This window comes from Grampus griseus (genome assembly GCF_964374135.1).
Source record: "Grampus griseus genome assembly, chromosome: 16".
Classification (NCBI taxonomy): Eukaryota; Metazoa; Chordata; class Mammalia; order Artiodactyla; family Delphinidae; genus Grampus; species Grampus griseus.
Genome location: NC_139010.1, coordinates 24,458,605 through 24,485,963, shown reverse-complemented (window position 1 = coordinate 24,485,963; position 27,359 = coordinate 24,458,605). Strand labels below are relative to the sequence as shown.

The window sequence follows — 27,359 nt, the reverse complement described above, 5'->3', positions numbered from 1 at the left end:
TCCGTTTTGGGGTGCTTTCTCGAGCCGCCACCTCTCTCTTCCCCCGACACTAGGCTCAGCTCTGTTCTTTCCCCTTCTGGGGAGCGCAGTACAACCGTACAACAGACAGACCTGGTCCTGACAGACAGATGTTACTGGAAGGCAGGCCCAGCCACGGTTCCCTGTCTCCTGAGGGTCACTGGGCGCCTGCAGCGGTGGCTTCCTTGGGGCCTGGACTCCTCTCTGCTCTCGGTCAGAATGGGGCTGACAGCACTGGGGCTTCCTCAGAAAACCTCAGCAGAGAGGCCCTGCTCTGAAGACCAGAGGCGGAAGGGAAAGAGCATCTTCCTGTTCCGCTGGACCAGCGGTGGCGTCCCCGAAAGCCAGGACTCCCGGCTCTTCGTGTGTCGGGTGCCCTGACCTACAGGGGCACGCTGACACAGTGCCTTAATTTTCCGGCCCGCAAAGTGGCTCTCAGGGGTCGGGGGTGGGAACGTGGGGGGGAGGGGTAGAATGTGTCTAGTTGGGGTTTGGGAATAAACAGGACCTACGAGGGACAGGACCTACTTCTATATATCAGCTTCTTTCTTTTCCTTCTTTGTTTTGAGAGTTGAATGGGGAATAGGAAAGCACCAGGCACAGAAATATACCTTTCCATCCTGCTTTCTCGGGGGTTTGATCTCACGGGACACTCTTGCGCCAGACTAGTCCTGGTAGCTGGCCGTGGTGCCAGTTAGCACTGGGCGGGGCTTGCAGATCCCAGACGGTGGTGGCCTTGGCCTGGCAGCAGCTGTTTACAGGCTGCCTGGATGGACCCAGGCCTGTGCCAGGTCCTGGAATGGATGGGGGTTGGGGAGTTCAAAGGTGAATGAAGCCAAGGCAGGCCCTAGGAACTAAGACCAACCCTGGGAGTCAGGAACACGCACTGTGTGCCCAGGGCCCTGCCTGTGCAGGCTGTCAAGAAATGATTGTTAAATCACTGACAGGTTGAATGCCATTGGGGAATGACTGGGGGAGAGGGGGCTAATCTAAGCAGAGAGAATTGCTGGGAGTACTTTGTTTCTAACATCTGTTTGCTGAGCACCAGCTCTGGGCAACCACAGAACACCCCTGAGACAGTTGTTCCCCTCTGTGTGGATTAGGAATGGGGCCAGAGGGCAAAGTTAACTTGAGAGAAATCCTGTAGTGAATTTATGGAGGTGGGGAGGGAGAGCCGAGTTCTGACCTGGCTGCAAGTGGGAAGGGGAGGATTTATTCCAGCATGTGTGGGTACCAAGGAGCTCAGGCTATTCTGGGGAGACGGTGTGTCACCCCGTTAGTGGAATGAGCAGGGCGTCTCTGTCCTGTTCAGGTGGAAGACCACGTCCAGGGGCCCAGAGCAGGGAGGGTCAGGCAAGGATTCATGCAGCTGAACCCTGAGGGGAGAGTAGGTGTTTACCAGACGGAAACAGGAAACAGGGAGGGTGTCCAGATTGAGGGCAGTGGGAGCTGGGACAAGGAAGTGTGAAACTACATTTGTGTGTCTGGCCATGCTAAATGGAGAAGGGATTGGAATGGAGGCTGGGGAACCAGTGACAATGGCCCTGGTGACGGGGAAGATGGCCACAGCAGGCCTGGTGGGCATAGAGATCAAGCATGACACGGGAGGTGGACCTGACTGGATGTGGGGCAATGCAGAGAGAGAGAAGGGTCAAATGGTGCTGGGTCTCTAGCCAGGATAGTGATGAGTGGCTGACAAGTTTAGGGACGAGATGTTTCCTTGGGTGTCCGTGGGATCTCAAGTAGAGAGGCACAGCAGGCTGTTAAGTGGATGAGTTAGGATAACGCAATAAAAGGTCCCCTCTCCCCCATCTCAGTGCCTTAAGACAATAGAAGTTTGTTTATTGCTCATGTAAAGTCCAAAGTCGTGCACCTGACCAGGAAGTGGGGGATTGTGGCTCCTGTGCAGTTCTGGTTGAGGGACCGAGCTCCTTCCTTCTTGCGGCTCTATCACTGGGTCTGGGACCTCAGATCCTCTGCCAGGTCTTCTGTACCTGGATGGTGGACAGGGGAAAAGAGAGAGGAGAAGACATTGCTGCTGCTTTTTAAAAAAATGATTTTATTTTGAAGCAGTTTTAAACTTACAGAAAAGTAGCAAGAATCCCCACACGCCCTTCCCCCAGACATCCCATACCATTTGTGCCATATGCCCCAGTGATGTTCTCTGTAACAAAGTGACCTCATTTGGGATCATGAGTTCTACCCACCTGCCATGGCTCTCTCCCCTTTGACTTGGAGCAGCTCCTAAGGCTTTCCTTGAGTTTGCTGCCCTTGACCTTCCTGCAGAAAACAGGGCAGTCATTTTGCAGAATGTGCCTTAGCTTGGGTTTGTCCACACTTCCTCATGATTAGATCTGGGATACACATCTTTGGGATATAACATTAGTGATGTTGCCTTATCATCATGTTCTACTGGGTGGTGCATGACCTTTATTTGTCAGATTATAGATGATAACCTTGAACATTTGAGTGAGATGGTGCCTGCTGGGTTTCTCCACTGTAAAGTTCCTTTTTTTCTTTGTAATTAATAAGTATTTGTGTGGCAGTATTTGGAGACTATGTACATATCCCTATCCCACTTCCATCTACTATGCTTAGCACCCACTGATGTCCCTTGGCTGAATAACTTTAATGTTTGCCCAATGGAAATTTTTTATTTTCATTTTTCCTCCTACATTTATTCACTGGCTTTCTATTGTAAGTAAAAGCTTTCCCTCCTCTCTGTTTAATTATATCTGTGTGGAACCATGGATTCATAGTTTATTCAATGGATTATAATCTATTGTTATCATTATTTTGATGCTTCAATTGTCCATATTGGCCAGTGAGAGCTCCTTCAAACTAGCTTCTGTGTTCTTTTGACATCTCCCCATCATTCTTTGAGCACTTCCTTCAAAACAAAATGTTGTAGACTTACTTTGTACTTTCCCTGGAATCAGCCACTTCTCCAGTGTCCTCTTTACTAGAGAACGGTATTTAGAAGCAAAGATCTAGGTACGAGGTGTGCTTCTTACTCTGAGGTGTTGCTGCTCCCAGGCCCTCTCGGTAGACAGACCTTACATCTATATTTATTTCTATCTCTATATGTTGCAGGCCATGCCACGCGTTAACACTGATAGTTCCAATTTGATACCACAAGTTCAATACCACAAGGTTCATTCTAGCTCTCCCCTTTTCATATTGGTACCTCCCTCCTGTCAGTGAGAAACACAGCTACATTATCCTCAATATATTAACTTGTTTGCTCCATCCCTTGCATGTGGCTAGTCTTCTGACCCTATCAGGCTGCCCCTGCCACTCTGCTCTGATGCTGCTCTTATACGGGTCACCATTACTGCTCCGCACAAGCCTGCCTCATGATTTTTTTTACTTCATTTTTTGACAGAGGTAGAGCCGGAGCCTGCAAGGGGGCTGAGAAGAGACAAGCAGAGGCACAGGAAGAAAACCGGGGAGGCTAAGACCTAGGTCAGCAGGTCAGACACCAGAATCTGTTTTCCTCTCTTTGTGGCCATACACTAGACTGCATCTCCTGGCCACCCTCACGGTCAGGTGTGTCCGTGAGTTGCAAAGGGCAGAAAGGAGGTGTGCCACTTCCAGGCCTGGCCTATAAGAACCTTCTACCTGGCCTTCTCTGCAGCCTATCCCCTGCCGCTGGTGGGAGTAGAGGCATCCCTTAAAAGAGACCTTTGGGGGCTTCCCTGGTGGCGCAGTGGTTGAGAGTCCGCCTGCCGATGCAGGGGACACAGGTTTGTGCCCTGGTCCGGGAAGATCCCACATGCCACGGAGCGGCTGGGCCCGTGAGCCATGGCCGCTGAGCCTGCGCGTCCGGAGCCTGTGCTCGGCAACGGGAGAGGCCACAACAGTGAGAGGCCTGCGTACCGCAAAAAAAAAAAAAAAAGATCTCGTTGAATCTTTTCTGCAGTGATTCGGGTAGGTGCTAATATTTGCATTAAATAGGTGAAGATGGATTATCTGTCACCAAACTGGCTTGGTCCTACCTCCAGTTTGTAGCTTGCAGCAGTACATTTCCTGACAGATCCGAGTGCTTTCTTCTTCTCCCTGGACTCCCTGCCCAGTTTACCCAATTTCAGGCAGCCCTCCCATTGCCCTGTCTTTTCACCCTCCAACATAACTCAGACCTCACTCTTCAGCTTAAAACCCATCAGTGGCATCCCGTTGCCCTTGGGATCACACGGGCAGTCTTTACCAGGACCTGGAGGCTTGTGCCACCCTGCCACGTTGGGCCACTCTGTCCCCGACCACTTCTGCAATGTCCCTGCTCTCAGCTATTTATCCTGCCTTGGTCTTTGCACACCCAGAGCATACTTGCTTTCTCTCTGCCCAGGGCTAACTTCTCATCCTTGGAGAGAGGCCTTGGCACCCTTCTTTTGCCCCCGGTCTTTCTTACTGCAATTAGTGTTACATATGTTTTATTGTTGTTTAGTATTTTTCCCTAGACTATTACCTGGAGGAAAGCAGAAACCATGCCTGCATTGTTCTACATTTTACAATCCCTCACTCCCACCCCTCACACCCAGCACAATGCCAGGCGTGGAGTAGGTGCTCAACTGGGTTTGTATTTTTGTTTATATGTGTGAAGGCAGGAGGCTGGTGACCCGTCCGAGATCGCACAGCCAGTGCTGGGGCCCGCGCTCTAAAGGCTGGAAAGGCGTCCGGCAAGGGAGCCGGACCGAACTTTGAGCAGAGTCCGAGGGGCCGGGGCAGCGCGGGCGTCCTTGACAGTAGCGGTCGAGTGCTCACGGTTGGGGCGATTGGCTTCCCCGGGCCGGCGGCGCGGGCGGGCCGGAGGCTGCAGTTCCCCGGGGCGCCGCCGGGGGCATAGCCGAGGCTGGAGGGCAGACGCGCCGAGGCTGGAGAGCAGACGCGCCGAGTCACGCCGGCAAGGGAGGGGCCTCGGGCCCGGCGGCGACCACGGGAGCTGCTGACAGGAGCGGGAGCCGGAACGGGAGCCGGAACGGCGGGAGGCCGCTGGCAGGTGAGGAGCGCGTCGGGCGAGCTCTGCGGGACCCCCGCGCCTGCAGGGCCCCAAGAAGCCGAAACAGCGTCCGGGGCCGGGGAGGAGAGGGCGGTCGTCTAGGACAGTGGTCCCGAACCTTTTTGGCACGAGGGACCGGTTTTGTGGAAAAAAACTTTTCCACGGACGCCGGGGGCGGGGTGTGGGTGGGAGGGGAACGGTTCAGGCGGTAATGCGAGCGATAGGGGGGATGCAGAGCGGCAGATGAAGCTTTGCTAGCTCGCTCGCCCGCCGCTCACCTCCTGCTGTGCGGCCCGGTTCCTAACAGGCCGAGGACTGGTATAGGTCCGCGCCCCCAACCCCTGGTCTAGGATGAGGGACTCAGGCCTGCACCAACCCAGGTCCCTCAAAACTCAACGCGGAGCTTTGCTCCCAGTGAGGACGGAGCAAACTCGCCTCCTCCGCGTCCGCTCCCCGCCCCCCGCCCCCCAAATCCCTGCTAAGTCTTCCTAAGTAAGACAAAGACCCCCGTCACCCCCCCCCCCAAATCCCGGGAGGGCTCCGAGGGTCGCCGCTGGGCGGTGGAAGTTGCTGCGGGGCGGACGGAAGCCCGTGTCACAGGCAGGAGGAAAGCCTCAGTGTCCAGGAGGAAAATGCCCGGTGTTACCCAGTGCCCATAGGCTCCAGGGTGTACTGGGAGGTCCTGCTTCTCCACGGAGCCCCAGCTTCCGCGGGGGCACTAAGGCCAGAGGTGGCCCAACTAACTCTGATGGGGCCGGAGGTTGGGGGGAAGCCCAGGACTCCCGATCCACCGGGAGCTGCTTTTAGTGCCTGATGTTGGGCACTTTTCTTTCAACAGCACCCACTAAACACACCCTGCCTTTGCCCTCTGATTAGACTCCCTTTGATCCTTGGTTGTACCGTGAGGGTGGGGAGGGGAGAGGTGCTTAGGAGCTGACTGTCCCACCGGAGGACAGGCACAGGGCAGAGGGTCAGACATAGTTTGTGAAGGGGCTTCTAGGTGTCCCGGCTCTGCACCTTGTGTTCAAAGGCCAACATGTAAAATATATAAATATATAAATTATCAAGGAGGCCTGCTTGGGTGTGTGTATGTGCCTCAAGCTTTCAGAGCCCTCCAAGGAAGGCCGTGTGTAACCCTGCATCTGGAAGGTCCATTTCACAGGAGAAGACTGAGGCCCAGCTGGGCGGGGCCTTGCTCGGGACTACCCAGCAGTTAGGGAGGAGCTGGGTAGAGGAGGTGTGCGCCAGGGCCAGCCTGATCTTTGTGTCTGGTGGTGAAAAGAGGAAGCCAGGGTCCAGGCACAGATCATGGGGATGTTAAGGGAACCACAAAGTGACTGGCTCCCAGGAGACTGTACAAGTTGTGCGGCCTAGGCTTCAGCACCGGAGCCTGTATGACACCCGCATGAGCCCGTCTGCCCAGAAGTGCCCTCTCCTGAGGGCGTGAAAGGACAGCCCTCTTCAGACTTTGAGCCTCTTTCAGAAATCGGTCTTTTTGGGTTTTGTTCACCATGTGTTCCCTGGGGGACTGGCCATGGAGTGCCCACTCTCAGCCTGGTCCCTGGGGTCCAGTGAGGGAGGCTGCCCACCCCTCTGCCTTCGCCGGGTTGGAGAGATATATTCATGGTGCTTCAAGTCACACTGTAGGCCCTCTCATCCAGGACGGCCACTCTGGACACGGCTGTGGAAATCTACCTTGGGGGTAACTGGTGAGCGCTCAAAAGCTGGGTGTTTTATTTGTAATCTCTATGAAACAATTCTGGGACGACATCTTTGCTTTGATCAGAGCCCACATGGGTCCGCTGTGTGTCTTCTGAGGCATAACCTCCCCACAGCTTTGGCCTAAATATAACTTCCTTGTTTTTCAGTAGATTCCTAAAAGCCCTTTGTCTGTATTATTAGAGAAGAATCCCCCTGGGATCAGGCTGGGTGTCCTTGGCAGAGAAAACAGGATTTACTGAGAAAATTTGAGTGTAGACCATACTGTGTGTGTGTTGGGGGAGGGGCAAAGGCAAAATTACTTAGGAGTTGCTGGACAGTTAGGAATTGTTTTCTTGGACCTGCTTTTTTTTTTTAATAAATTAATTAATTTTTGGCTGCGTTGTGTCTTCGTTGCTGTGCACAGGCTTCCTCTAGTTGTGGCAAGTGGGGGCTACTCTTCGCAGCAGTGCGCGGGCTTCTCACTGCGGTGGCTTCTCTTGTTGTGGAGCACAGGCTCTAGGCGCACGGGCTTCAGTAGTTGTGGCATGCAGGCTCAGTAGTTGTGGCTCGCGGGCTGTAGAGCACAGGCTCAGTACTTGTGGTGCACGGGCTTAGTTGACCCACGGCATGTGGGATCTTCTGGGACCAGGGCTCGAACCTGTGTCCCCTGCATTGGCAGGCGGATTCTTAACCACTGCACCACCAGGAAAGTCCCCTTGGACCTGCTTTTATGCTAACATTCCTGCATCTGGGAAGATTCAGTTAAGATTCTCTGTGCTCATCCTCTTGCCTTGATGGTCAGTAAAATCAGATGGTAGGTTTGCAGTTCCTCAAAAAGTAAAATCTAGAGTTACCATAGGACCCAGCAATTTCACTCCCAGGTATAAACTTAAGAGAATTTTTTGTTCACACAAAAAGTTGTACACAGATATTCATAGCAGCCTTATTCATATCAGCCAAAAGGTGGGAACAACCCAAATGTCCATCAACTGACAAATGGATAAACAAAATGTGGTATCTCCATACAATGGAATATTACTCAGCCATAAAAAGGAATGAAATACTGTTATAAGTTACAGCTTGAATGCATCTTGAAAATATTGCACTAAGTGAAAGAAGCCAGACACAAAAGGTATGGAATAGGCAAATCTATAGCGACAGAAAGATTAGTGGTTGTCAGGACCTGGAGGGAGGAGGGAATGAGGAATGAATGCTAATGGATGTGGGGTCTTTTGGGGGAGGGGGTGATGAAAATGTTCTGGTATTAGATTGTGGTGATGGTTGCACGACTTTATGAGTGTACTAGAAACCACTGAGTTGTACACTCTGAGATAGTGAATTTTATAATATATGAAAAAATATCTCAATTAAAAACATTAGATTGTAGGAAGCCAGCTCTGTCTTTAAAGCTTTATTATTTCATTTAAAAACATTCAAACAGTACAAAAAAGGGGGAGAAAAGCTCAAAGAAGAAAGTAAAAACATCATCTGGCAACCACTATTAGCATTTTGGTTTAGAGTGCAGATCTGGCCAGACCGTTGAGGATGGAAGTGGGGCAGGTTACTGAAATTCTTTCCAAAATGAGGAGGAAACCCCACCTGTTCAACGCAAAGACGTCGATAAAAGCGCAGTGGGTGCCCACTGTTGTCATCATCACTTGTATGTGTGCATATGTAGCTGGGTGCCTGAGTCTGATGGCCCACAATGGAGATTAGGCTCTACATGACTTTCTATTATCTGACTTTTTGATGGACAAGCTTTTTTTTTTTTTCCTAAGACTTTATGTTTTTAGAGTAGTCTTAGGTTCACAGCAAAATTGAGTGGAAGGCACAGAAATTTCCCATATGCCTCCTGCCCTGACACGTGCATAGCCTCTTCCATTATCGACATCACTCACCAGAGTGGTGTGTTTGTTACTGAACCTACGTTGACATAATCCCCCACAGACCATAGCTTACATTATGTTTCCCTCTTGGTCTTGTACAGTCTGTGGGTGCGGATGAATTGTGGACAAACTTTTCATGTAAAAAATCTTCCACTGTAAAACTGAATGTCTCCAGAATATTCCATTGTACGGGTGTGTAATAGTGTGTCCTCTAATCCCCCGTTGGTGGAGGTTTCCATTGACTGATGGAGTCGCCCACTGATTGAGGCTGTTTGCCCAGCACTGCTGCTACATTAGAACATATAATTCAGTATCATCAGTTGCCCGCTTGCTTTTTGAGCACCTGCAGGGTGTGTGGCTAGGAGTGCTGGTCCATGGCTTAAGCCGATGATTTAGGTGTCTGGTGAAGTAGGTCATGGCTGAGCAGAGGGGAGTCTAGCTGTCCTCGGGTCCAGGTGAGAATTGGCATTGGAAGAGCCAAGGGAGAGGCGGGTGTCCAAGAGTGTTGGGCAAGGGAGGCTGCCAGGAAGAAACGGTGGAATGGGCTGGAGCGTCACCAGGCCCCCCGTTCCCCAAGTGGGTGTGTCAGAGGTTAGTGGAGGAGAGAGAACAGATTTCAGGAGAGGCCTCAGTTGGCTTGTGGTGTAAAAGCGCCTCCCCTCCCTGGCCCAGCGATGGCAGCCCCTCCTGGGCCTGGGTGTGCCCTCAGGCCCCAGACTCTGCACCGGAACTCTAAAGAATCAATTCATCTTTACTGAGGGCTGTGCCTAGTTGGGTGAGGCCAGGGTTTGTCCTTTGGGGAAGCCAGTTAATGATCCTGGGGGGCTGAGGGAGCAGGGGTTTAACTTCTTTGGCTAACCCACTGCCCATCAGGCCTGTGCTGGGCTCGCTGGGCTTTCTTCCCTGCGAGGGTCCCAGGGCAGCATGTAGGCCCAGACACTGCCCTAGCATGACAGGCCCTCTGTGTGTGCTGTCCCCTGTCCCCTGCCCTCCTGGCTGCCCCACCTTGTTCCCTGAACCCCTCCCACCCCCTCCCTTCCTGCCACTGGACTTCTTGGCCTAAGCTATTCCCTCTGTGAAGAAGGCCCCTGGCCCCAGCTGTTTTTCAGGGCTCCACCTTGAGCTTCCCTGGGTGGTCCATGGTGGACCCCTCTCCCCAACAAGCTGGGTAGCCTCTCTCAGGCCTGTGCCCCACCAGCTTGGAAGCAGAGCTCTCTGGGTGTTTCTCTGACCTCTTCGCTGGCTGCTGGCCCCAAGGGCAAACTGGCACAGAGGGGGCCGTGTTGAAGGGGCAGGTGAAATGCACCCCTTCCGTAGCTTGCCTGACTGCCTGCCACATTCCCAGGCCCTGCTCAGCTCCTGGTGTCTGCTCCTGTCCCTGGCTGGTCCCCGGGCCCCTCTTGGGTCCTGGCCTAGGTGGCAGATTCAGCCTGATGAACGTTCACGGGGCCAGCTCTGGACGACCTGCTGAGGGCCTGGAACAGTGAAGGTGACACTGCCTGCTGGGGGACTTGTTTTGGTCCCAGCCCTAGGATGCACAAGCCTCAATGCATTGGGGACCAATGAGAAACAAAGTTAAATCCCCTCCAATCTCCTATGCCAGATCTACCCTCACCCGCCCAGGTTTTCACTTCCCCAGAGGAGAAGTTAGACTGTGTGCATTTGAATACCAATGACAACAGTGTCTGGAGGTCCAACCGTAAGCCACCCCCATAAGTGTGGGAAGATCTGGGGACCATCTTGGGGGTCACCATGTCTTGGAAACCTATTGTGCAAGGACATTTTAGGCTGTCTCCTCCCATTACAGGGGGTAAATGGAGGCCCAGAGAGGGGAGGGGTTGTGCCCCAGACTACACACCTGATGGAGGACAGAGTGGTGACCTTCCAGCTGCCTGCAGTGCTGTCCGAGAGGTGGGCTGGAATGTTCTTCCCCATTGAGCTTTTTGACAGCTTGCTGTCTGTCCACTTCCTCCCTCCTTGCCGTGCTCACATGTGAGTGTGAGCCTGGTGCACACTTGGCCCTCCATCCTCTGGAGGTACTCTCTTCGATTGCAGGTTCCCTTTCCTCGACATCAAGCAGGACCTTGCACCCCCTGCCCCTCTCACTGGAGCCCACGTGATGAGCGCTTCTCCATCCTGTTTCTCACCAGCAGACTTCCCTTTTGGTCCTTAACCAGCACTGTTCCTTCTCCCAGCAGAGATTTCTCCCTGCCCGCTTCCTCCTGGGGAGTGTCACCCACCGGTCGCAGTGTATGTCCTCTGTTCCAGGAATGCTTAGGGGACCACCTGCCCACAGCAGGCCCCTCCTCCCCACCGCACTGTCATGGCCTTAGTCCCATTGCATCCTGTTTTGCAGGCTGATTGTCATAACTGGCTAAGTGATCTCCTCAGACCTGGGGCTGAAGCTGGTGACGTGTGAGCTGGGTGGAATCTGGTCTCAGTGTTTGCTTAGTGGTGTGCTTAAATAATTTTGTTTAGTTCTTTTAATGTGGCCTGTGCTTACCAATTCCCCAGAGGTGTACCCACCGTTTCTGGTTACTGTGCACCTGCCCAGCTTCCCACAGCTACATTATCCATCTGGCCCTTTGAGTCCGAAACCCTGCCTTTACAAGGGCTGAGACCATATCTGTCTGTCTGTCTCTCTGACCACGGCATCCATAGCACAGAACATGTCAAAGAGCAGGAGGTCCATTAATTTATACTGTTGAGTGGACAAATATATTTACGAGTGAAAAAGAGTGCAAAAACAGTTGTTTAACGTGTGCAAAAACAATAATCATGATTGTAGGTGCACAGAATATCTCTGGAAGGATTCATGTAAACTTGGTAACAGTAGATGCCTTGGAGAAGGGAACTGGGTGGTTGAGGGGATGAGATGGAATTAGGATACTCCTTATTCCTTTGGAATTTAATTCAAATTTTACAAAAAATGGAATTTCATAAAAGATGATTACATACTTTTAAAAGATCAAGTCTTGGCATTTGAGGCCATTCTTGATATGGACCCACCTCTGCCCACCCAGCCCTCGAGCCCCCTGAATCTGATGTGGTCTCTCCTCCTACCCCAGCAGCACCTGGTCCGAGATGGGGTCCCAGGTCTCGATGGACGTGGGAGCCGTGCATGTGGTGATCGTGGGCGGGGGCTTTGGCGGCATCGCGGCCGCCAGCCAACTTCAGGTGCTGAACATCCCCTTCGTGCTGGTGGACATGAAGGACTCCTTCCACCACAACGTGGCAGCCCTCCGGGCCTCCGTGGAGAGTGGTAATGGTCTCTTCTCTGGGGCTTTCTTTGTGACCGTGGTCTTGTCACCACTGTGGATCACAGGGTGGTTTTCTCCCTTTAGGGCAAGGTGCCTAAATTCCACCATTAGACAAATTCCGGGGAATCTTAAGGTCCCTGGCCTTAAGCAGCTACCATACCAAGGCCCCAGAAGTCAGAGCGAGAGCTTCTCCGAGGACCTGGGGCCCAGACTGGCGCTTTACGGGGTAGTGGGTACCCAGGGGCTGTTTAACCAAGGGGCCCCTGTTGGCATGCAGCTCTGGAAATGTTCTGAGTTATTCTGGCCTCCTGTGGGCAGCCCAGTTTTACACCGTGACCTCCTCTCTGTCCGTTCCCCAGGGTTTGCCAAAAAGACATTCATTTCCTACTCGGTGACCTTCAAGGAAAACTTCCGGCAGGGCCTGGTGGTTGAGATAGACCTGAAGAATCAGACGGTGCTGCTGGAGGACGGCGAGGTGAACCCAGCGGGGGCTGGCCATCCTCAGCTGGCTTCAGGGGGCCCCTGGGATGTGGCTGCTGGTGGGAGGACACCTGGGCCCGTCTCCTTAGGGGCAAGGGCCCCCCATGCCCTCCTGGTGCCTGGCAGATAGCAGATGCCTCCTGAGCAAAGGCTGGGCCCCAGCAGCCACAGGAGAGCGGTGCAGAGCCTTCCCTGTATGCCGGGCACTGTTTTAAGCCTCATGTGATCTCCTTTAACGCCCACTGTGACCCTGTGAGGGAGGTGGAGTAGCCTCGGTGCACCCAGAGGTTAAGAGGCTTGCCCAAGACCCCACAGCTGGAGAGACTCAGCCAGGATTTGGACCCAGGCAGCTTTGCCCCAGAGCCCTCACTCTGAAAGCCAGGGTCCCAGCCCAGGGGCCCCCTCACTGTCTGGAATCCAAGGGTAGGCACCACAATCCCACATCACCCCGGGGGGCAGAGGTTTTCTTCCCGAAGTTTGTGTCCCTCAGCCCTGGGGTAAGCACGGTGCCTGTTGTATCCTTGTGGGACCAGAGCTCCGTCAGCAAGCTGCCAGCAGCCCACCCGCCATGCTGAGGGTACCCTCCAGCCTGGCCCTCTACTCTAGTCAGAGCTAAGGGGGGACTGTACAAAGGGGCTCCAATTCCTGTCCTCAGTGAGTGTGGTTTAGTGTGAATAAATCAATCTTCCTGGAATCAATTTTGAGGCTGTAGAATCTCCAGTTGGCAAGATTACTGAGAACGTCCTTATCCTGTGGCTTTGGGTCCATGAGGGCATCTCGGGCCTCCACGGGAGTAGTGGGGTCTGAGTGGGATACAGACCCTCCAGTCCCCCTTCCATCAGAGCAGCTCTGGGTTTGTCAGTTTTATATATTTAGGCTCCAAACAGGATATCCGCTCCCCCCCCACTTTGTTTTTGTTGGCCAGGATAAGGGGAAATTTTTTCTAAAATAATGGTAATAATAGGGAGATTCTAAACTAACTCCACACTGGAAGCTGGAATCCTGCTTCTTCCCCACGAGCCGTTTCCTGTTGCCTGCTCACCTGCCCCGCTGCTGTGGGGAGCTCTCCCCTCCCGTCCTGTTTGATGGTGGGCGGTCCAGCAGGCGGTAAGCTCTGCCTCCTTGGGTATTTCCTGGGTTCTAGCACCATCCCTTGGTCTAACCAGTGATGGTTTTGCTCCCCCGCAGGAGGCCTCTTCCCCTTGGCGCTGCTTGCCTGGTGGAGCCTGGGGTTGGATGCAGGAGCCCAGGTCTGCCCTCACCATTCTTTCCCTTGCCCCTCCCAGGCCCTGTCCTTCACATATCTCATCCTGGCCACGGGCAGCACTGGGCTCTTCCCAGGCAAGTTTAACCAGATGTCCAGCCAGCAGATGGCCATCCAGGCCTATGAGGACATGGTGACGCAGGTGAGCTGCCTGCTGCCTGGCGGCAGGACAGTGAGGGCAGAGCCGGGGGTGGGGGGCCCTGGGAGAGTGGGACAGCTGTGGGGATGCCCGGGGCTGCAGCAAGGAGCCCCCGGGGCTGCAGTGGCGCTGTAGAGATGGAGAGTTACCAGGAAGAGGCTCCTGGGAGGAGACCTTTGGACCTGCTCATGTAGCGATTGGCGCCTGTTTGCATGGGGCTTGTGTTTATATTATAGAGCGGGCTTGGATCCATGCTGTCAGTCACTTCTCACGGGGATCTGGAGAGGTGGGTGGAATGGATCTGTAGCCCCACTGAACAGATGAGGTGTGGGGACCCAGAGAAGGTCCTACAGCTGTGTGACCAAGGCCAGATCTTTCCCTCTCTGCACAGCTGCTGAGAGGCCTGGGGAACCTCTGGCACAGTCATGAGCAGACGTAAGAGTGGAGGTTAGGAACCCGGCCTGGAACTCAGGCAGATCCGGGTCACCTGCAAGCTGGGCAGGTAGTGAGAGTTGAGTGAGAAATGCAGGGAGACACCCAGCAAGAGCTGGCCCCGAGGCAGCACATTTGGACCCTGAACTTGGAAAAGGTTCTCTACGCTCCTTTGGCCAAGGAACCCACTCCCCAGGCGGACCCCGAGGCAGGGCAGATTTGAGGGCGCACCTTAACATTTCCTCCTCCTCCAGGTCCAGTGCGCACAGTCCATCGTGGTGATTGGAGGAGGCTCTGCGGGAGTGGAGATGGCAGCAGAGATTAAAACAGAATACCCTGAGAAAGAGGTGGGCCAGTGGCCTTGGCCTTGAACTCTCGGAGGCGGGCTTCTTTTCTGTCTGACGAACATGAGAATTTGCTCAGGGCCTGGGAGGGGAGCCCCGTTACCATAAAGCGGGAGCGTGTGTTTCCTGTCTCCTGCTGTCTGCACTGGGGGACCCCCTAAAGTCCCATTCTGCTGGGAATTTTACCTGGAGAGCCAGGGTTCATCCTAGTTCAGTGAAGGGTTCTGCCCTCTGGGCCAACCCGGAGGACCATGCCCTGGGGGGATACATTATGAAAGGTTAACTCCCACGTCCCCTGCAGTAATGTGGCCTTTGCAATAGAAACATAGACTTTTGATGACCTCTTTTTGCTAACAACCAGCTTGATCAAAGGCACCCTCATCGGTGTCTTGTCTGGAGCAAGCACAGCCTTTTGGTCTTTAAGAGACAGTAGCCCTTGCCCTAGACAGCACGTAGGGGGACTCCAAAGTGTACACCTCACAGCCCATGCTGGGGAAGGACTGGCCAGCACTGCCTCTTTTTAGTGATAAAGGGATGGAGACCCTGCCAGCATCCTGGAGGGGAAGGAAGCAGGCTGTGAAGGCTCAGCCTGGGGCTCAGTGACGATGGGCAGTTATGGGTCCGTGAGGCAACGGCTTGCCTGCCGCTGATGCCAGATCAGCTTCTGGGAGCCACGTGGAGCCTGTGTCTGGTTCTTTTTCCCTAGGGAAAGGCAGGTTGGTTTTGAAAAGTAAGATAAATATGGGCTAATTTAATTATATGGCTATTCTCTGACAAATTATTGGAAATTATTATGGGTGGTTCATGCAGAAGTTTATTAATTTTGATTTATGGGGTAAGGACTGGTCTGAAGTAGTAAATAACTCAGTATAATTCCCAAATGTTTGTAACTAATAGACAAATAAGAGTAACAGTATCCACCCTTTATTAAAGAGTCACTCTGTGCTGAGTTACGTGCTTTACACTTACTTTCTCGTTTCATCATTACAATATTCCCGAGTAGGACTGTGATCCATCTTACTGGGTCTTCAGGAGGTGACTGAGTGGGTATCTGAGACGGGATTTCAACCCAGGCAGTCTGATTTCACAGCTCAAGCTTGGAACATCACTGCGGGCTCCCTTGCACTTCACTGCTGACCCAGACAGCAAGTAGACGTGCCTGGAAGCACCAGTTTTAGAACCAGCCTTAATGTAAATGTCAGCCTGATTTACAGTTAGAGTGTCGATGGCTTATATATAGACTGTATAAGTGCCCAAGGATGCTTGAGAATAATTTTCCACGTGGTCCTTGGTGAGGTGTGTGCTGTGAAGCATTGGCACGTCGGAAAAAATCCTACCCTGGGAGATGTGGGCTCCAGCCCAGCTCACCATTAACTGGTTCTAGCAGTGGGCAGAGTACTTCTCTGGGCCCTCCGTTTCCTCACCTGTAAACTGGAAGTTGGGGAGGAGGTGGGAGAGACAGGCTGATGTGTTTTCAAGCCTCTTTGTGTGAGCAGGAGACTCAGTGGCTCCCTCTCTGCCCTGTGGTTGTTTGTCCCCAGGTCACTCTCATTCACTCCCGAATGGCCCTCGCAGACAAGGAGCTCCTGCCCTGTGTCCGGCAGGAAGTGAAGGAGATCCTGCTCCGGAAAGGCGTGCAGCTGCTGCTGAGTATGTGTCAGGCCCCTCCTGCCCTGCCCCTCTCCCTGGCCTGGTGAGACTTGGCTGCGGCTTGGTCCCTGCTCACAGCCTGAGCGTGGCCGCGCTCAACCCCAGGCTCTCTGTGTCCTGAGGTGGGGCTGCAGAGCCTGTTTAGCCTTGTCGTCCAGCTGGAGGTGTGTCCGTCCCCAGGCAGGGCAGAGGCCCCGGTACTTACGGGATTTTCCTGTCAATGAAGGCAGCACTGTCCTGGCTGTTGCTTTGGATACAGTACAGGTGGTACCCATTTGTTGAATGGTTTAAAAAGTCATATAAAAGGGACTTCCCTGGCGGTCCAGTGGTTAAGACTCTGTGCTTCCAACGCAGGGGGCGCGAGTTCGATTCCTGATCAGGGAACTGAGATTCTACATGCTGTGTGGTGAGGCCAAAAAAAAAAAAAAAAAAAAAATCATATAAAAGATTTGACCTGAATTATGATATCTCTTTAGTGGAGAGAATAGGTGTTTTGGGTTTGTATTTTGAGGCTGGTGGAGAGCGTGGCTTCTGTCCAGAGCAGAAGGGAAGAGACCTACCCAGCATGTTAGAGTGGGGCTCTCTCCCGGGGGTGTGACCCCCGCCCCCCAGTTCACGGGCCCGACACTCTCACCTTTTGCAGGGCGGGCGAGGTGTCTGCTCTCTGAGAGCCCTCCCGGCTCCTGGGCTCTGCAGAGGTGGCTGTGCAGCCCTCTGCCCGCCTGCACTTCCAGGCAGTGAGGAGAGTGGGCTGGCCCTGGACTTCCCTTGCTTACCCCTGTCGGTGGTGAGCCCAGAGGGCTCATCTTTCCTGGTTAGGAGTGGACATTCAGGGAGGCGTGGTTGAGGTCTTCCTCAAATAGCTTTTCCCAGAACCTCTTGGGAAACTCAGCCTCACTTCCCCAAATTGCTTCTTGGAACTTGCTTTCCATCGGATCCCTTGGGGCCAAATGTCCAGATTGTGCTTCTTGGGGTGGCGGAGCGGACCGGTCTCCAGCCCCCAGGCCAGCCCTGGCTTGGGACCCCGCCTCGGTGGCGTGCCTGCCCTCTGCCAGCCTCCTGGTCACGGGCCTCCCCTGACAGGTGAGCGGGTGAGCAACCTGGAGGCGCTGCCTCTCAACAAGCATCGCGAGCACATCACGGTGCAGACGGACAAAGGCACGGAGGTGGCCGCCAACCTGGTGATCGCCTGCAGCGGTATCAAGATCAACAGTTCGGCCTACCGCAGCGCGTTTGGTAAGTGGGAGGCCGGGCCGTGACTCCTCCCCAGGCTGCCTCCTCCCGCTCCAGCCCCCGGGAAGGCCCTGCAGGCCTCTCCCCCGAGGAACTGGCACTCCACCCTCCCACCCCCAGCCCCAGTCTCAACAGCTCATTTGGTCTCTTCAGACTTTAAATTTAGGTTCAGGGCCACTCTTGCTGGGCTTTCCTCAGCTGTGTTGATGGTGATTGAGGCCAGGGTGGCCAAAGTGACCAGAATCTTCCAAAATCAGAGCCCACCCCCTAGTGGTGAGAGATGGGAACAGGTTTTAGAAGGAAGAAAAAGATCTATTTTTCTGTTACTTTCCTTGGAACACCAATGCAGAGGAAATTCCAGGGTCAGGCCTTTCTCTGTTCACAGGTCCCCAAACCCTGACCCAGACGTTTGCCACTTGAGCTTGGAAACGATCATGGGGAGAGGGGGGTAATGAGACCTCCGTGCGTAAAGCTGAATATTGACCTATTGAGCTAACTGGAGGTGGGGGCAGCTAGACCCATGGCTCCATCTGTGAGCTGGAGGCTCAGTGGCTCCTTCTCAGGCCCCGAGGTGGCCATGTCCCCAGGTCCCCATCATTTACTCCCAGATACCTTTCCTGGACAAGAAGCTCCTGCTGTGTGTCTGGCAGGAAAGAATTATCCAATCCCAGAAGGAAGCTAGTCCAGGCCATGTGTGGGGCTGGGATCGAGGACTTATAATATACAGAGATCCCAGGACTTAACACCTAATGGTCCTAATGGTATATTTTCAAAGGTAAATTCTTTTAAGTCCCTTAAAAAGAAAAGTTTATCATCTATTAAAGCCCTGCATTTATTTAAAAAAATCTGATCCACATTCAAAAGGAAATCCAAGACTGGGCTAGGGTGTAACTTAATCATCGTAAGTGAGTCATTGTCAGTCGTGGTAACTTACAAAGAGTCATGTGCGTTATATGAAATGACACTTGCTGGTCTTTCTGACCAGTTTCCACCCCAAAATAGTAACCTCGCCTTTGCAGGAAGAGTTCTGAGGGGGGGACTTAAGGCAGAAGTAAACCAGACAGGAGGTTTGCCTCTTGAGGATGTGCCTTTGGAGGGTAGCTGGACCGGCACCACAGCCCATCCTCTCTGTGTTCCGGTGGCCACTTCTTGAGGCAGCTCAGGATCTTGGTTTCAGGCTGGTTTTCTCGCAGGTGATCAGCTGGCCAGCGACGGCGCTCTGAGAGTGAACGAGTACCTCCAGGTGGAGGGCTACAGCCACATCTACGCCATCGGTGACTGCGCCGATGTGAGGGAGCCCAAGATGGCCTATCACGCCAGCCTCCACGCCAGTGTCGCCGTGGCCAACATCGTCAACTCCATGAAACAGAGGCCCCTCAAAGCCTACAAGCCAGGTCAGGAAGCTCCCCACGCGGCACAGTTTTAAGAGAGTCGGGGTTAGAAACGGTGAAGCCTTTGTGGGCTTTACGATGCCTGACCGCTAGAACACACTCTCAAAGCTGGGGACAGAAACCTCGCCCAGAGCTCTAGGAAAGTATGTCAGGGACTTGCGCACGTTCCTGAAGGCCTTACGCATTTCCCTGCCCTGACACTGAAGGCCCCGGGAAGGGTCTGTGCCCTGGGAGTTGCAGGCCCATGGATGGTGAGCAGGATTCTAGATTAGCACACGACTCTGCTTCACAGGTTCGCTGACGTTCCTCCTGGCCATGGGGAGAAATGACGGCGTGGGCCAGATCAGTGGCTTCTACGTGGGGCGGCTCATGGTTCGGCTGGCCAAGAGCCGGGACCTGTTGGTCTCCACGAGCTGGAAAACCATGCGGCAGTCTCCACCCTGATGGGGAGGCTGGGCGGGAGATAGGTACTGTCACCGCCCGGCGATCAGATTTCTTGACAAATGGTACCCGCTTGACAAATGCCAAAGGGCAAAAGCTCTTTTCCTGGAGTAAGATGTCAGTGATGTACTGACCAGAAACACAACTTAGACAAAACCAAAAACTGGGAGAGAGAGAGAGGGATATTGGTGTTAAAAGAAAAAGACACCCTTAAAGGAGTCTTTCTGTTTCAAAGGTCTGCTGGCTGAATGGTTCACTTGGTCCTGGGGAGGGCACAGCCCACCTTCTCTACCCCAGCCTCCTCTTGGGTGTGTGTGTGTGTGTGTGTGTGTGCGTGTGTGTGTGTGTGCGTGCGTGTGTGTGTGCGTGCGCGTGTGTGTGCGTGCGCGTGTGTGTGCGCGCGCGCGCGTGTGTGCGCGCACGTGCACGTGGTGTGTGGCATTCAGAGCTCTCAGAGTATGGGCGAGAGCTCAGTATCCTGGTGGCAGGAAGGGTCTCCCTGTCTGTAAGGGCAGGAAGGAGGGCCTGCACAAGGAGACCAGCTAAGGAAGGGGGACTGGGGTGGAGAGATGGCCTACATCCCAACCTCTCCCATCACATTAGGAGGTGGGGAAGCCTATAACATCCTGCAGCACTCAGGTTGTTAATAGGAGCTTAATTTTAAACTGTTAGTCCCTACCGTCTTTAATCTTCATGAATCTTTCTATATTTCTATTTTTAGATCCTGATTATATACCATAGGTTGTATTTAAGAAGCGTTAGATAAAATTTCCCTCCTGGTGAGTCCATCCTAATGGAGAGTGAGTTTTTTTACAAAGCTAACGGGTTAAGACAGAAACCTGGCCTGCCAGCTGCTGGGGGTGTTTAAAGAAAGACAGCCAAGCTAGCGTGACCGTCGGGTGGGTCGCCATCCTGCTAACATTCAGGGAGCAGAGGAGGTTTCAGTAGGTGAACCCCTGCATGCTTCCAGGCTACTGTCTTAGGCAAATTTGTAAGTGACAAAACTCCAGCCAATGCTGGGGCAGGGGTACCCTGTGGGAACCTTTGTAGTTCTGTGCTGCTTGTTTCTTGGTCAGCCCCAATGTCACTTATCTGGAGGTGTAGCCATGTGGCAATAATGCCTGCCACCAATTATGTTAAGGTATAAAAATGACTCCTCTGTTTGGGAGAGGACTTCTAATCAGGATAAACCTATTTTGGACCACATGGGCAAGATCTCTAAGGCAGAAGTTGTTGATGAGTTCATCTGAATAAATTCAGGCCCTGCCCCAGCCCACCCTACCCCTCCCTGCCCACTTTTTTTTTTTTTTGCAGTATGCGGGCCTCTCACTGTTGTGGCCTCTCTTGTTGCGGAGCACAGGCTCCGGATGTGCAGGCTCAGCGGCCATGGCTCACGGGCCCAGCCGCTCCGCGGCATGTGGGATCTTCCCAGACCGGGGCACGAACCCATGTCCCCTGCATCAGCAGGCAGACTCTCAACCACTGCGCCACCAGGGAAGCCCCCTGCTCACTTTTAATGGTAACCTCTGGGTACTTGGCCAGAATTCTTAGGATACCACCCTCACGAGGGTTCTTGGTCTGTCCTGTCTGGGCTGTGGCCCAGGTCTGTTCCATTTTGTTGCCCAGGCCTAAGTGAGACTGTGCCTTTGTCCCAAAGGATGGCCACCCCAGGGAGGCTTCACCCAGTCCTCCATTCCCGTGGACCACAGCCAACCAGGCTCCCCTTCTGGAAGTGGGACCTGTTGCCTGAGAAACACAAGCCATTCCGTGCCGTCTGACCTGGGGCCTAGCATGGTGGGAGTCTCAGCTCCATAGTGATAGGCCTGGTTCTATTTATAACATTCTTAAGTTTCCACCCATAGGGACACAGTTCTCCAGACTGAGCAAGATGTTACAATAAAAGAGTATGTTGTAAGAAAGACACTGGATCTTTTATTTTTTTTCCTTTCATTTTCTTTTTCTTTAAAAAAAACAAAACAAAACAAAAGCCTGAAGCAAAATCTTTCTAGGAGTAGTTACAGATATTATAGGGGTAAGGGTAGGGGCACTAAAACAGAAAGAAAAGCACCAGTAAGATGCCTTTCTAATTTTCTTCTCTCCATCACTGAATACAGACAGCCAACAAAGCCCAAGTCACTTCTTTGCCCTCTTCCCTTGCAAAAAAGGAGAAACAGAAGATTTTAAGAATTTTGAAAGGATTTTGTGTATGTGAGTGTGTAAAAGTCAATGCTATAAATCTAAAACGAAGTCTGTTTTTTTAAAAAAGTTCTAAAACAACAGGAAGAAAACACATGGAAAGAAACCCCTGGTGGAGGCCTGGTTAATTACAGACTGAGGCTCTTTTTAACGAGAATATAAAATGCAGAGGGCTCTTCCCGTGGGCAGGACCTGCTCCCGCAGCCTCTGCCACCCACTTCCCTTTCAGCTGCCCTCCGCTCCCCTGCCGTCACCCTTCCTCTCTCCTTTTAAAAGATAAAACCCAGCTCCTGTGACTTTGATCCTCCTGATTCCGGATGGTGAGCGCGGTGGCCACCAGTGGGCGCGGGGCGGCTACTTGGCATCAAGCTTGGCCATCTCCTGCACATAGATGCCGATGCTCTCGCTGTCGAAGAGCAGGAAGTAGACGTTCTTCAGTGAGGATGCGCTCGAGTCGTCGAAGTGGGCCGAGATGGCTTTGAGGGTCACCTGGGCTGCCGTCTGTTTGGGGAAGCAGTTTCTGTGCCAAAGGAAGAGAAGAGCTGACGTCACTTTGGTCCTGGGACCCATGGAGTACTCTGCCCTCAGCCCGGGATAGGGGCAGTGTGGTTCCTTCTCATCTTGGCACCAGGTCCTTGTTCCTATCACTCGGGGTCTCACCGTGTGCAGGCTGGTCCACGCATGATCTGCTTTCACCTCAGAAGAGGGACAGCCCAGGAGGGGGACAGACAGGGCACACTGTCCCCACTTCACATATGCCACACTGGCTCAGAGTGGCACAATGGTTTTAGGGCTGTATGGTGAGCGGTGGCCTGTGTTTGAATCTATGTGGCCTGACTCAAGTCCAGCTGAGCTTTAAGAACTACCAACTCAGCTAACACAACATTGTTAATCAACTATACTCCAATATAAAATAAAAGTTAAAAACAAACAAACAAAAAACCCCTACCCACTCAGCATTTTAAAAAGCCAATATAGGGCTTCCCTGGTTACGCAGTGGTTGAGAGTCCACCTGCCTCTGCAGGGGACACGGGTTTGTGCCCCAGTCTGGGAAGATCCCACATGTCGCGGAGCGGCTGGGCCCGTGAGCCATGGCCACTGAGCCTGCGCGTCCGGAGCCTGTGCTCCGCAATGGGAGAGGCCACAGCAGTGAGAGGCCCGTGTACCGCAAAAAGGAAGGAAAAAGAAAAAAAAGCCAATATAGGGAATTCGCTGGCGTTCCAGTGGTTAGGACTGCATACTTTCACTGCCAAGGGCGTGGGTTCAATCCCTGGTCAGGGAACTAAGATCCCATAAGCCTCGCAGCACGGCAAAAAAAAAAAAAAAAAAAAGGCAATATAGGTTTTATTAGTTCCCTCAAAACTGGTTTACGTGCTGAACAGATTGTTTATTAAAGGGCAATAATGTATGCTCAAAAGTACATCTTCATTAATTCCTGTTTCATGCATTTCGTGTTCCTCTCGCTAACCTGTGTGGACGTGCCAATGTAATTTGAGCAGTGACGATTCTGGGCAGGGCCCCAAAAGCCCCAGGATGCCATGGTGGAGCTATGCGCCAGGGACGCAGCCATTGTGACACCCCTGGTCATTTGGGGTCAGCCACCAAGCCCCTTGGGCGGGTCCAGGATTGGCCCGCCTAATAAGAATTCTTCTCACTCGGCTGCCCCGTCCCAAGCCCAGAACATCTCGGCACGTGGGCCCAGCTATGCAAAGAATTCAACCCGCAGTGCCTCCAGGCCAGGCTGTGGAGACCCAACGCTGCCTGCTTAGGTTGAGATAGGATTACGGCAGGAAGCTAGGCGTCATTCCTTCCTTCTTCGCCTTCCTGTGACTCGGCTGTAACAGAATGTCTTCAGAGTGCAAATCATATCTGCGCTACAGAGGGGCTTCTCAGGAGAAAGGGTGTTCAAAATTAAAGCAATAACTCACACTGGCTGTGAGCGTGAGGGGAGAGGCCCTGCTACACGTGAGGGCAGACAGCCTCATTATTTACCTGAAATACTGCTCCCATGCCCAGTCGGGGTCTGTGGCAGTTAGAGCAATCATTTCTTCAACCCCTAAAAGCAAGCCCTTGCTGAGAGCCTTTCACTTCTCCAGCCTCAGCCTCGAGGCTCTCCCAGCCCCAAAGCAGCACCGGAATCCCCTGGGGATTCTGCGATTGGCATCCTAACCCCATGGGCTCTCCGCTGCTGGTCTGTGGACCACACTTGGAGGAGCAAGTGCCTTTGAGCCTGGTGTTTCGGATCCAGTGCTCTAGACTGGGATAGCTGGCAGGAACGTGGCTCTCAGAAGGCTCTCAGAAGAGAACTCTGCCTCCTGCTCCTCCCAGAATGGGCTTTCTCCCTGCATTTTTTTTTTTTTTTTTTTTGCGGTACGCGGGCTTCTCACTGTTGTGGCCTCTCCCATTGCGGAGCACAGGCTCCGGACGCACAGGCTCAGCGGCCATGGCTCACGGGCCCAGCCGCTCCGCGGCATGTGGGATCTTCCCGGACCGGGGCACAAACCCGTGTCTCCTGCATCGGCAGGCGGACTCTCAACCACTGCGCCACCAGGGAAGCCCTCTCCCTGCATTTTGAAGGATGGAAACTGCGTCTCTTGCTCTATCGCCTGGTCAACGTGCTTGGCTGTGCTGGCAGCCCTTGGTCACGTCCTCTGGGATGGCCAGACTGGATGTGACCAAGTCGGGGAGCAGCTGGTCCCCAGCGAGAAGGCTGGACAAGCGGACCCAGCACCCTTGCCACCCCCCTGGAGGAGAACATCTTACCTGCCGCTGGGGAAGGGCGGGAACGCCACCGACTTCAGCTTCTTGTCCTCTGCTGCCGACAGGCAGTTTTTGATGGTCTCTTCAAGCTGTTCTTCACATTTGTCGGAGCCCCACTGAGGGATGTGACAGTGGATGACGAATTTGGCTGCAAGTCCGCTGGACTGGCTGACGGCGGCTGGGACACGACAGAGAAATGCCGCAGGTTATTTCCTACGTCTTCACCTTAAGCCAGGGGGTTAGGCTCAATCGCCTGTGTCCCTCTTAGGAGAGTAGGAGCCGTATCAGAATTGCTTTTGACAGTTGGCACAAGCTTTGGGTAAACACACTGAAGGCTGATGTGACAGCATGTCACACACTCTCACATGGTCTGCCTCCTGGCCACAGGTTAGGTGACTCCTAATCAAAGGTACACAGTGGAATCGACTCTGATCCCTGGAAACTGTGAATGTTTCCTTACATGGCAAAAGGGTCTTTGCTGGTGTGATTAAGTGAAGGATTGTGAGATGAGAAGTTTACCCTGGACTCTCCAGTTGAGCCCTAAGTGTAATCACACAGGTCCTAATAAGAGGGAGGCAGGGAAGTCAAAGGTAGGAGAAGGCGCTGTGATGAAGGAACAGGAGTTGGAGTGATGCGTCCAGGAGCCAAGGAATGCAGGAGCCTAGAAGCCGGAACAGGCAAGGGACGGCTGCTCTGAGAAGGAACCAGCCCTGCCAGCACCTCGATTTTGGCTTCTTAAGACTCATTGTGGGGAATTCCCTAGCGGTCCAGTGGTTAGGACTGCACCGAGGGCGTGGGTTCAATCCCTGGTCGGGGAACTAAGGTCCTGCAAGCTGCGCAGCGTGGCCAAAACAAACAGACAAAAAAACTGCCTAAAAAAATAAAGATTATAAAAAAAAAAAGACTCATTGTGGACTTCTGACTCCAGAACGCTAACACAGTACACTTGTGTTGTTTGTTGCTACCAAGTTTGTGCTAATTTGTTAGAGCAGCGATTGGAAACCAATGCAACGGCTTTTTAAAAATGGACAAGCCCTCCCTTCTTGCCCCGTCTGAGATCCTGACTTGGTAGGTCTGATGCAGGCCTTGCGCTTGGTGATTTGAGGACCCTCCATAAATTTAGAACCGATCTACTGGGTTGTACGCATCCTCAGACAGGAACTGCCCTTTCGATCATCTCTACATACCTGAGGAGCCTACAGGGAGCAAGTGTTCACAGCGGGTTGTGAAATTGGATTATGCCTGCCTTGTCTCATAATTTCAGTTCATACTCCCTACTTTTATTTTTCACCCCACCCCCAAACCTATTTCCCATCAGTGACAGAGCTGATAATGAGGAACACCCGGGAAGTCCCTGTGGCCGTTGATCCCTGGAGAAGGGGCTGGACCTGATCCACTGGCCACTCTGACCCCACATGCTGCTTGCCCCTAAGCTGCCCGCCTTGTGGAGCTGGGGCTCTGTGCCACTCAAGGAGCCGGGTGTAGCAAAGGTCCCCAACCCTCCCGCAGTGGCCAGGCTCTGGGAGCCTGGGGGAGTTCAGGCAGGCTGTGGCCGATACGGGCTGTGTTTGTAACAAATTTATGTGTGTCTGTTTTAGGGCTGTGTGTGGGGTTGGTTTGAAAGACTTATTTGAAATATATGATGCCCGCCCAGCATGTGAGCTGTGTTTCCTAGTGACGCCCACAGTGCTGGAGAGGCTGTGACTGCACATGCCAGGGCTGGTGGAGACAGATGCAAGGGGCGTCCCCCGCCTGTCAGCTACGGCTGTGAACGCCTCGCCTTCCCAGTGCCCAGCTGGCGCCAACCATCTGATTAGTGAATGAGTGAGTGAAGGAATCAGTCAATATAAATATTGAGGAGGCAGTGGGCATGACTGGTTGACTCTATGACCTTGTACATTTGCACACCAGAAACGGAACGTCCCTGTCGGCCTTATAGTCCAAGGGAACCCAGTACCCTGGGGATGGGCCCTTCCTGCTTGGGGCAAATTCCCTGAGGCCCTTACTGCTCTCATGTGCTGGAGAGATTCCAACTCTTTACACACCGGGTAATGATCATGTTACCAGCTGAATGGTATTCTTTTTTTTTTTTTTTAATATTTATTTGTTTATTTGGCTGTGCCGGGTCTTAGTTGTGGCATGTGGGATCTAGTTCCCTGACCAGGGATTGAACCCGGAACCCATGCATTGGGAGTGTGGAGTCCTACCTACTGGACCACCAGGGAAGCCCTTGAATGGTATTCTTTTTAATGTTAAAGTCAGTTTATTTTTTTAAATAAATTTATTTATTTTATTTTTGGCTGCATTGGGTCTTCGTTGCTGCGCGTGGGCTTTCTCTAGTTGCGGTGAGCAGGGGCTACTCTTCCTTGCCGTGCGCAGGCTTCTCATTGAAGTGGCTTCTCTTGTTGCAGAGCACAGGCTCTAGGCGCACGGGCTTCAGGAGTTGTGGCACGCGGGCTCAGTAGCTGTGGCTCACGGGCTCTAGAGGGCAGGCTCAGTAGTTGTGGCGCATGGGCTTAGTTGCTTCGTGGCATGTGGGATCTTCCTGGACCAGGGCTTGAACCCGTGTCCCCTGTATTGGCAGGCAGATTCTTAACCACTGCGCCACCAGGGAAGCCCTAAAGTCATTTTAAATAAGAGGAATATACCACTAACAGCAATGTTAAGTCAAACATTTAATCAGGAAAAAAATGGCACGCCTTCTCATCCTTCTGACGTCCGCTATTTACACTAGATTTTGAAGGTAGTCCATGATAGCACATCAGCCTAAAACAAAGTATTTCCATGGCAACTGGAAATGGCTTGTAGTTGTAAGAATTTATAGTGTTCTTTACAGGTGCCAAGGTCAAGGTCAAGTGATCTCGGGGCTTGGGACACTGATATTTGGTAGAAGCATCTGCTAATACTCTTTATGTGATGTGATGTCACCTGGTGAGGACCATGCTCTGAGGATGGCAGTGCAGCTGCAAAGGGCCTCCAGAACCTTTCCTCAGGCGAGCCCACCTTCTCAGGGTCACCACAGCGAAGGGGACTGCAGGGTGGCCCCTTGTCTGGCTGGGAAGCTGCTGCTGCTAATCCTTGGTCTCCGCGACACTGTGCTTTTCCTCCTGTCTCAGGTTCCTGCAACAGCCCCTCTTCCCCCTGCCCGCCGAGGCCCGGTGCTCTTCT

At 53.0% G+C, this 27,359-nt stretch overlaps 2 protein-coding genes across 3 annotated transcripts in view; one reads left to right on the top strand and one right to left on the bottom strand.

The window, feature by feature from the left end:
• The first annotated feature begins 4,879 nt into the window (after positions 1-4,879).
• AIFM2 (AIF family member 2) lies at positions 4,880-21,071 on the top strand. Of its 2 annotated transcripts, none has more exons than XM_082672985.1 (9): positions 4,880-5,014; positions 11,670-11,863; positions 12,221-12,336; positions 13,628-13,747; positions 14,431-14,523; positions 16,062-16,170; positions 17,254-17,406; positions 18,597-18,797; positions 19,087-21,071. In XM_082672985.1, the coding sequence occupies exons 2-9, from the start codon at positions 11,686-11,688 to the stop codon at positions 19,236-19,238; spliced, it is 1,122 nt and encodes a 373-aa protein (XP_082529111.1). In that variant the 5' UTR covers positions 4,880-5,014; positions 11,670-11,685; the 3' UTR covers positions 19,239-21,071. The 2 variants fall into 2 exon arrangements, with proteins under 2 accessions (XP_082529111.1, XP_082529112.1); XM_082672986.1 differs by having other exon boundaries at positions 4,887-5,014; positions 11,673-11,863.
• A 1-nt stretch (position 21,072) lies between these two features.
• MACROH2A2 (macroH2A.2 histone) overlaps positions 21,073-27,359 on the bottom strand; it is a 53,489-nt gene continuing 47,202 nt past the window's right edge. Inside the window, exons 8-9 of the mRNA XM_082672987.1 lie at positions 24,195-24,369; positions 21,073-21,951 (exon numbers count right to left, since the gene is read on the bottom strand). Coding sequence (XP_082529113.1) covers positions 21,786-21,951; positions 24,195-24,369 — 341 coding nt within the window. The 3' untranslated portion in view covers positions 21,073-21,785. The remainder of the gene's footprint in view (positions 21,952-24,194; positions 24,370-27,359) is intronic.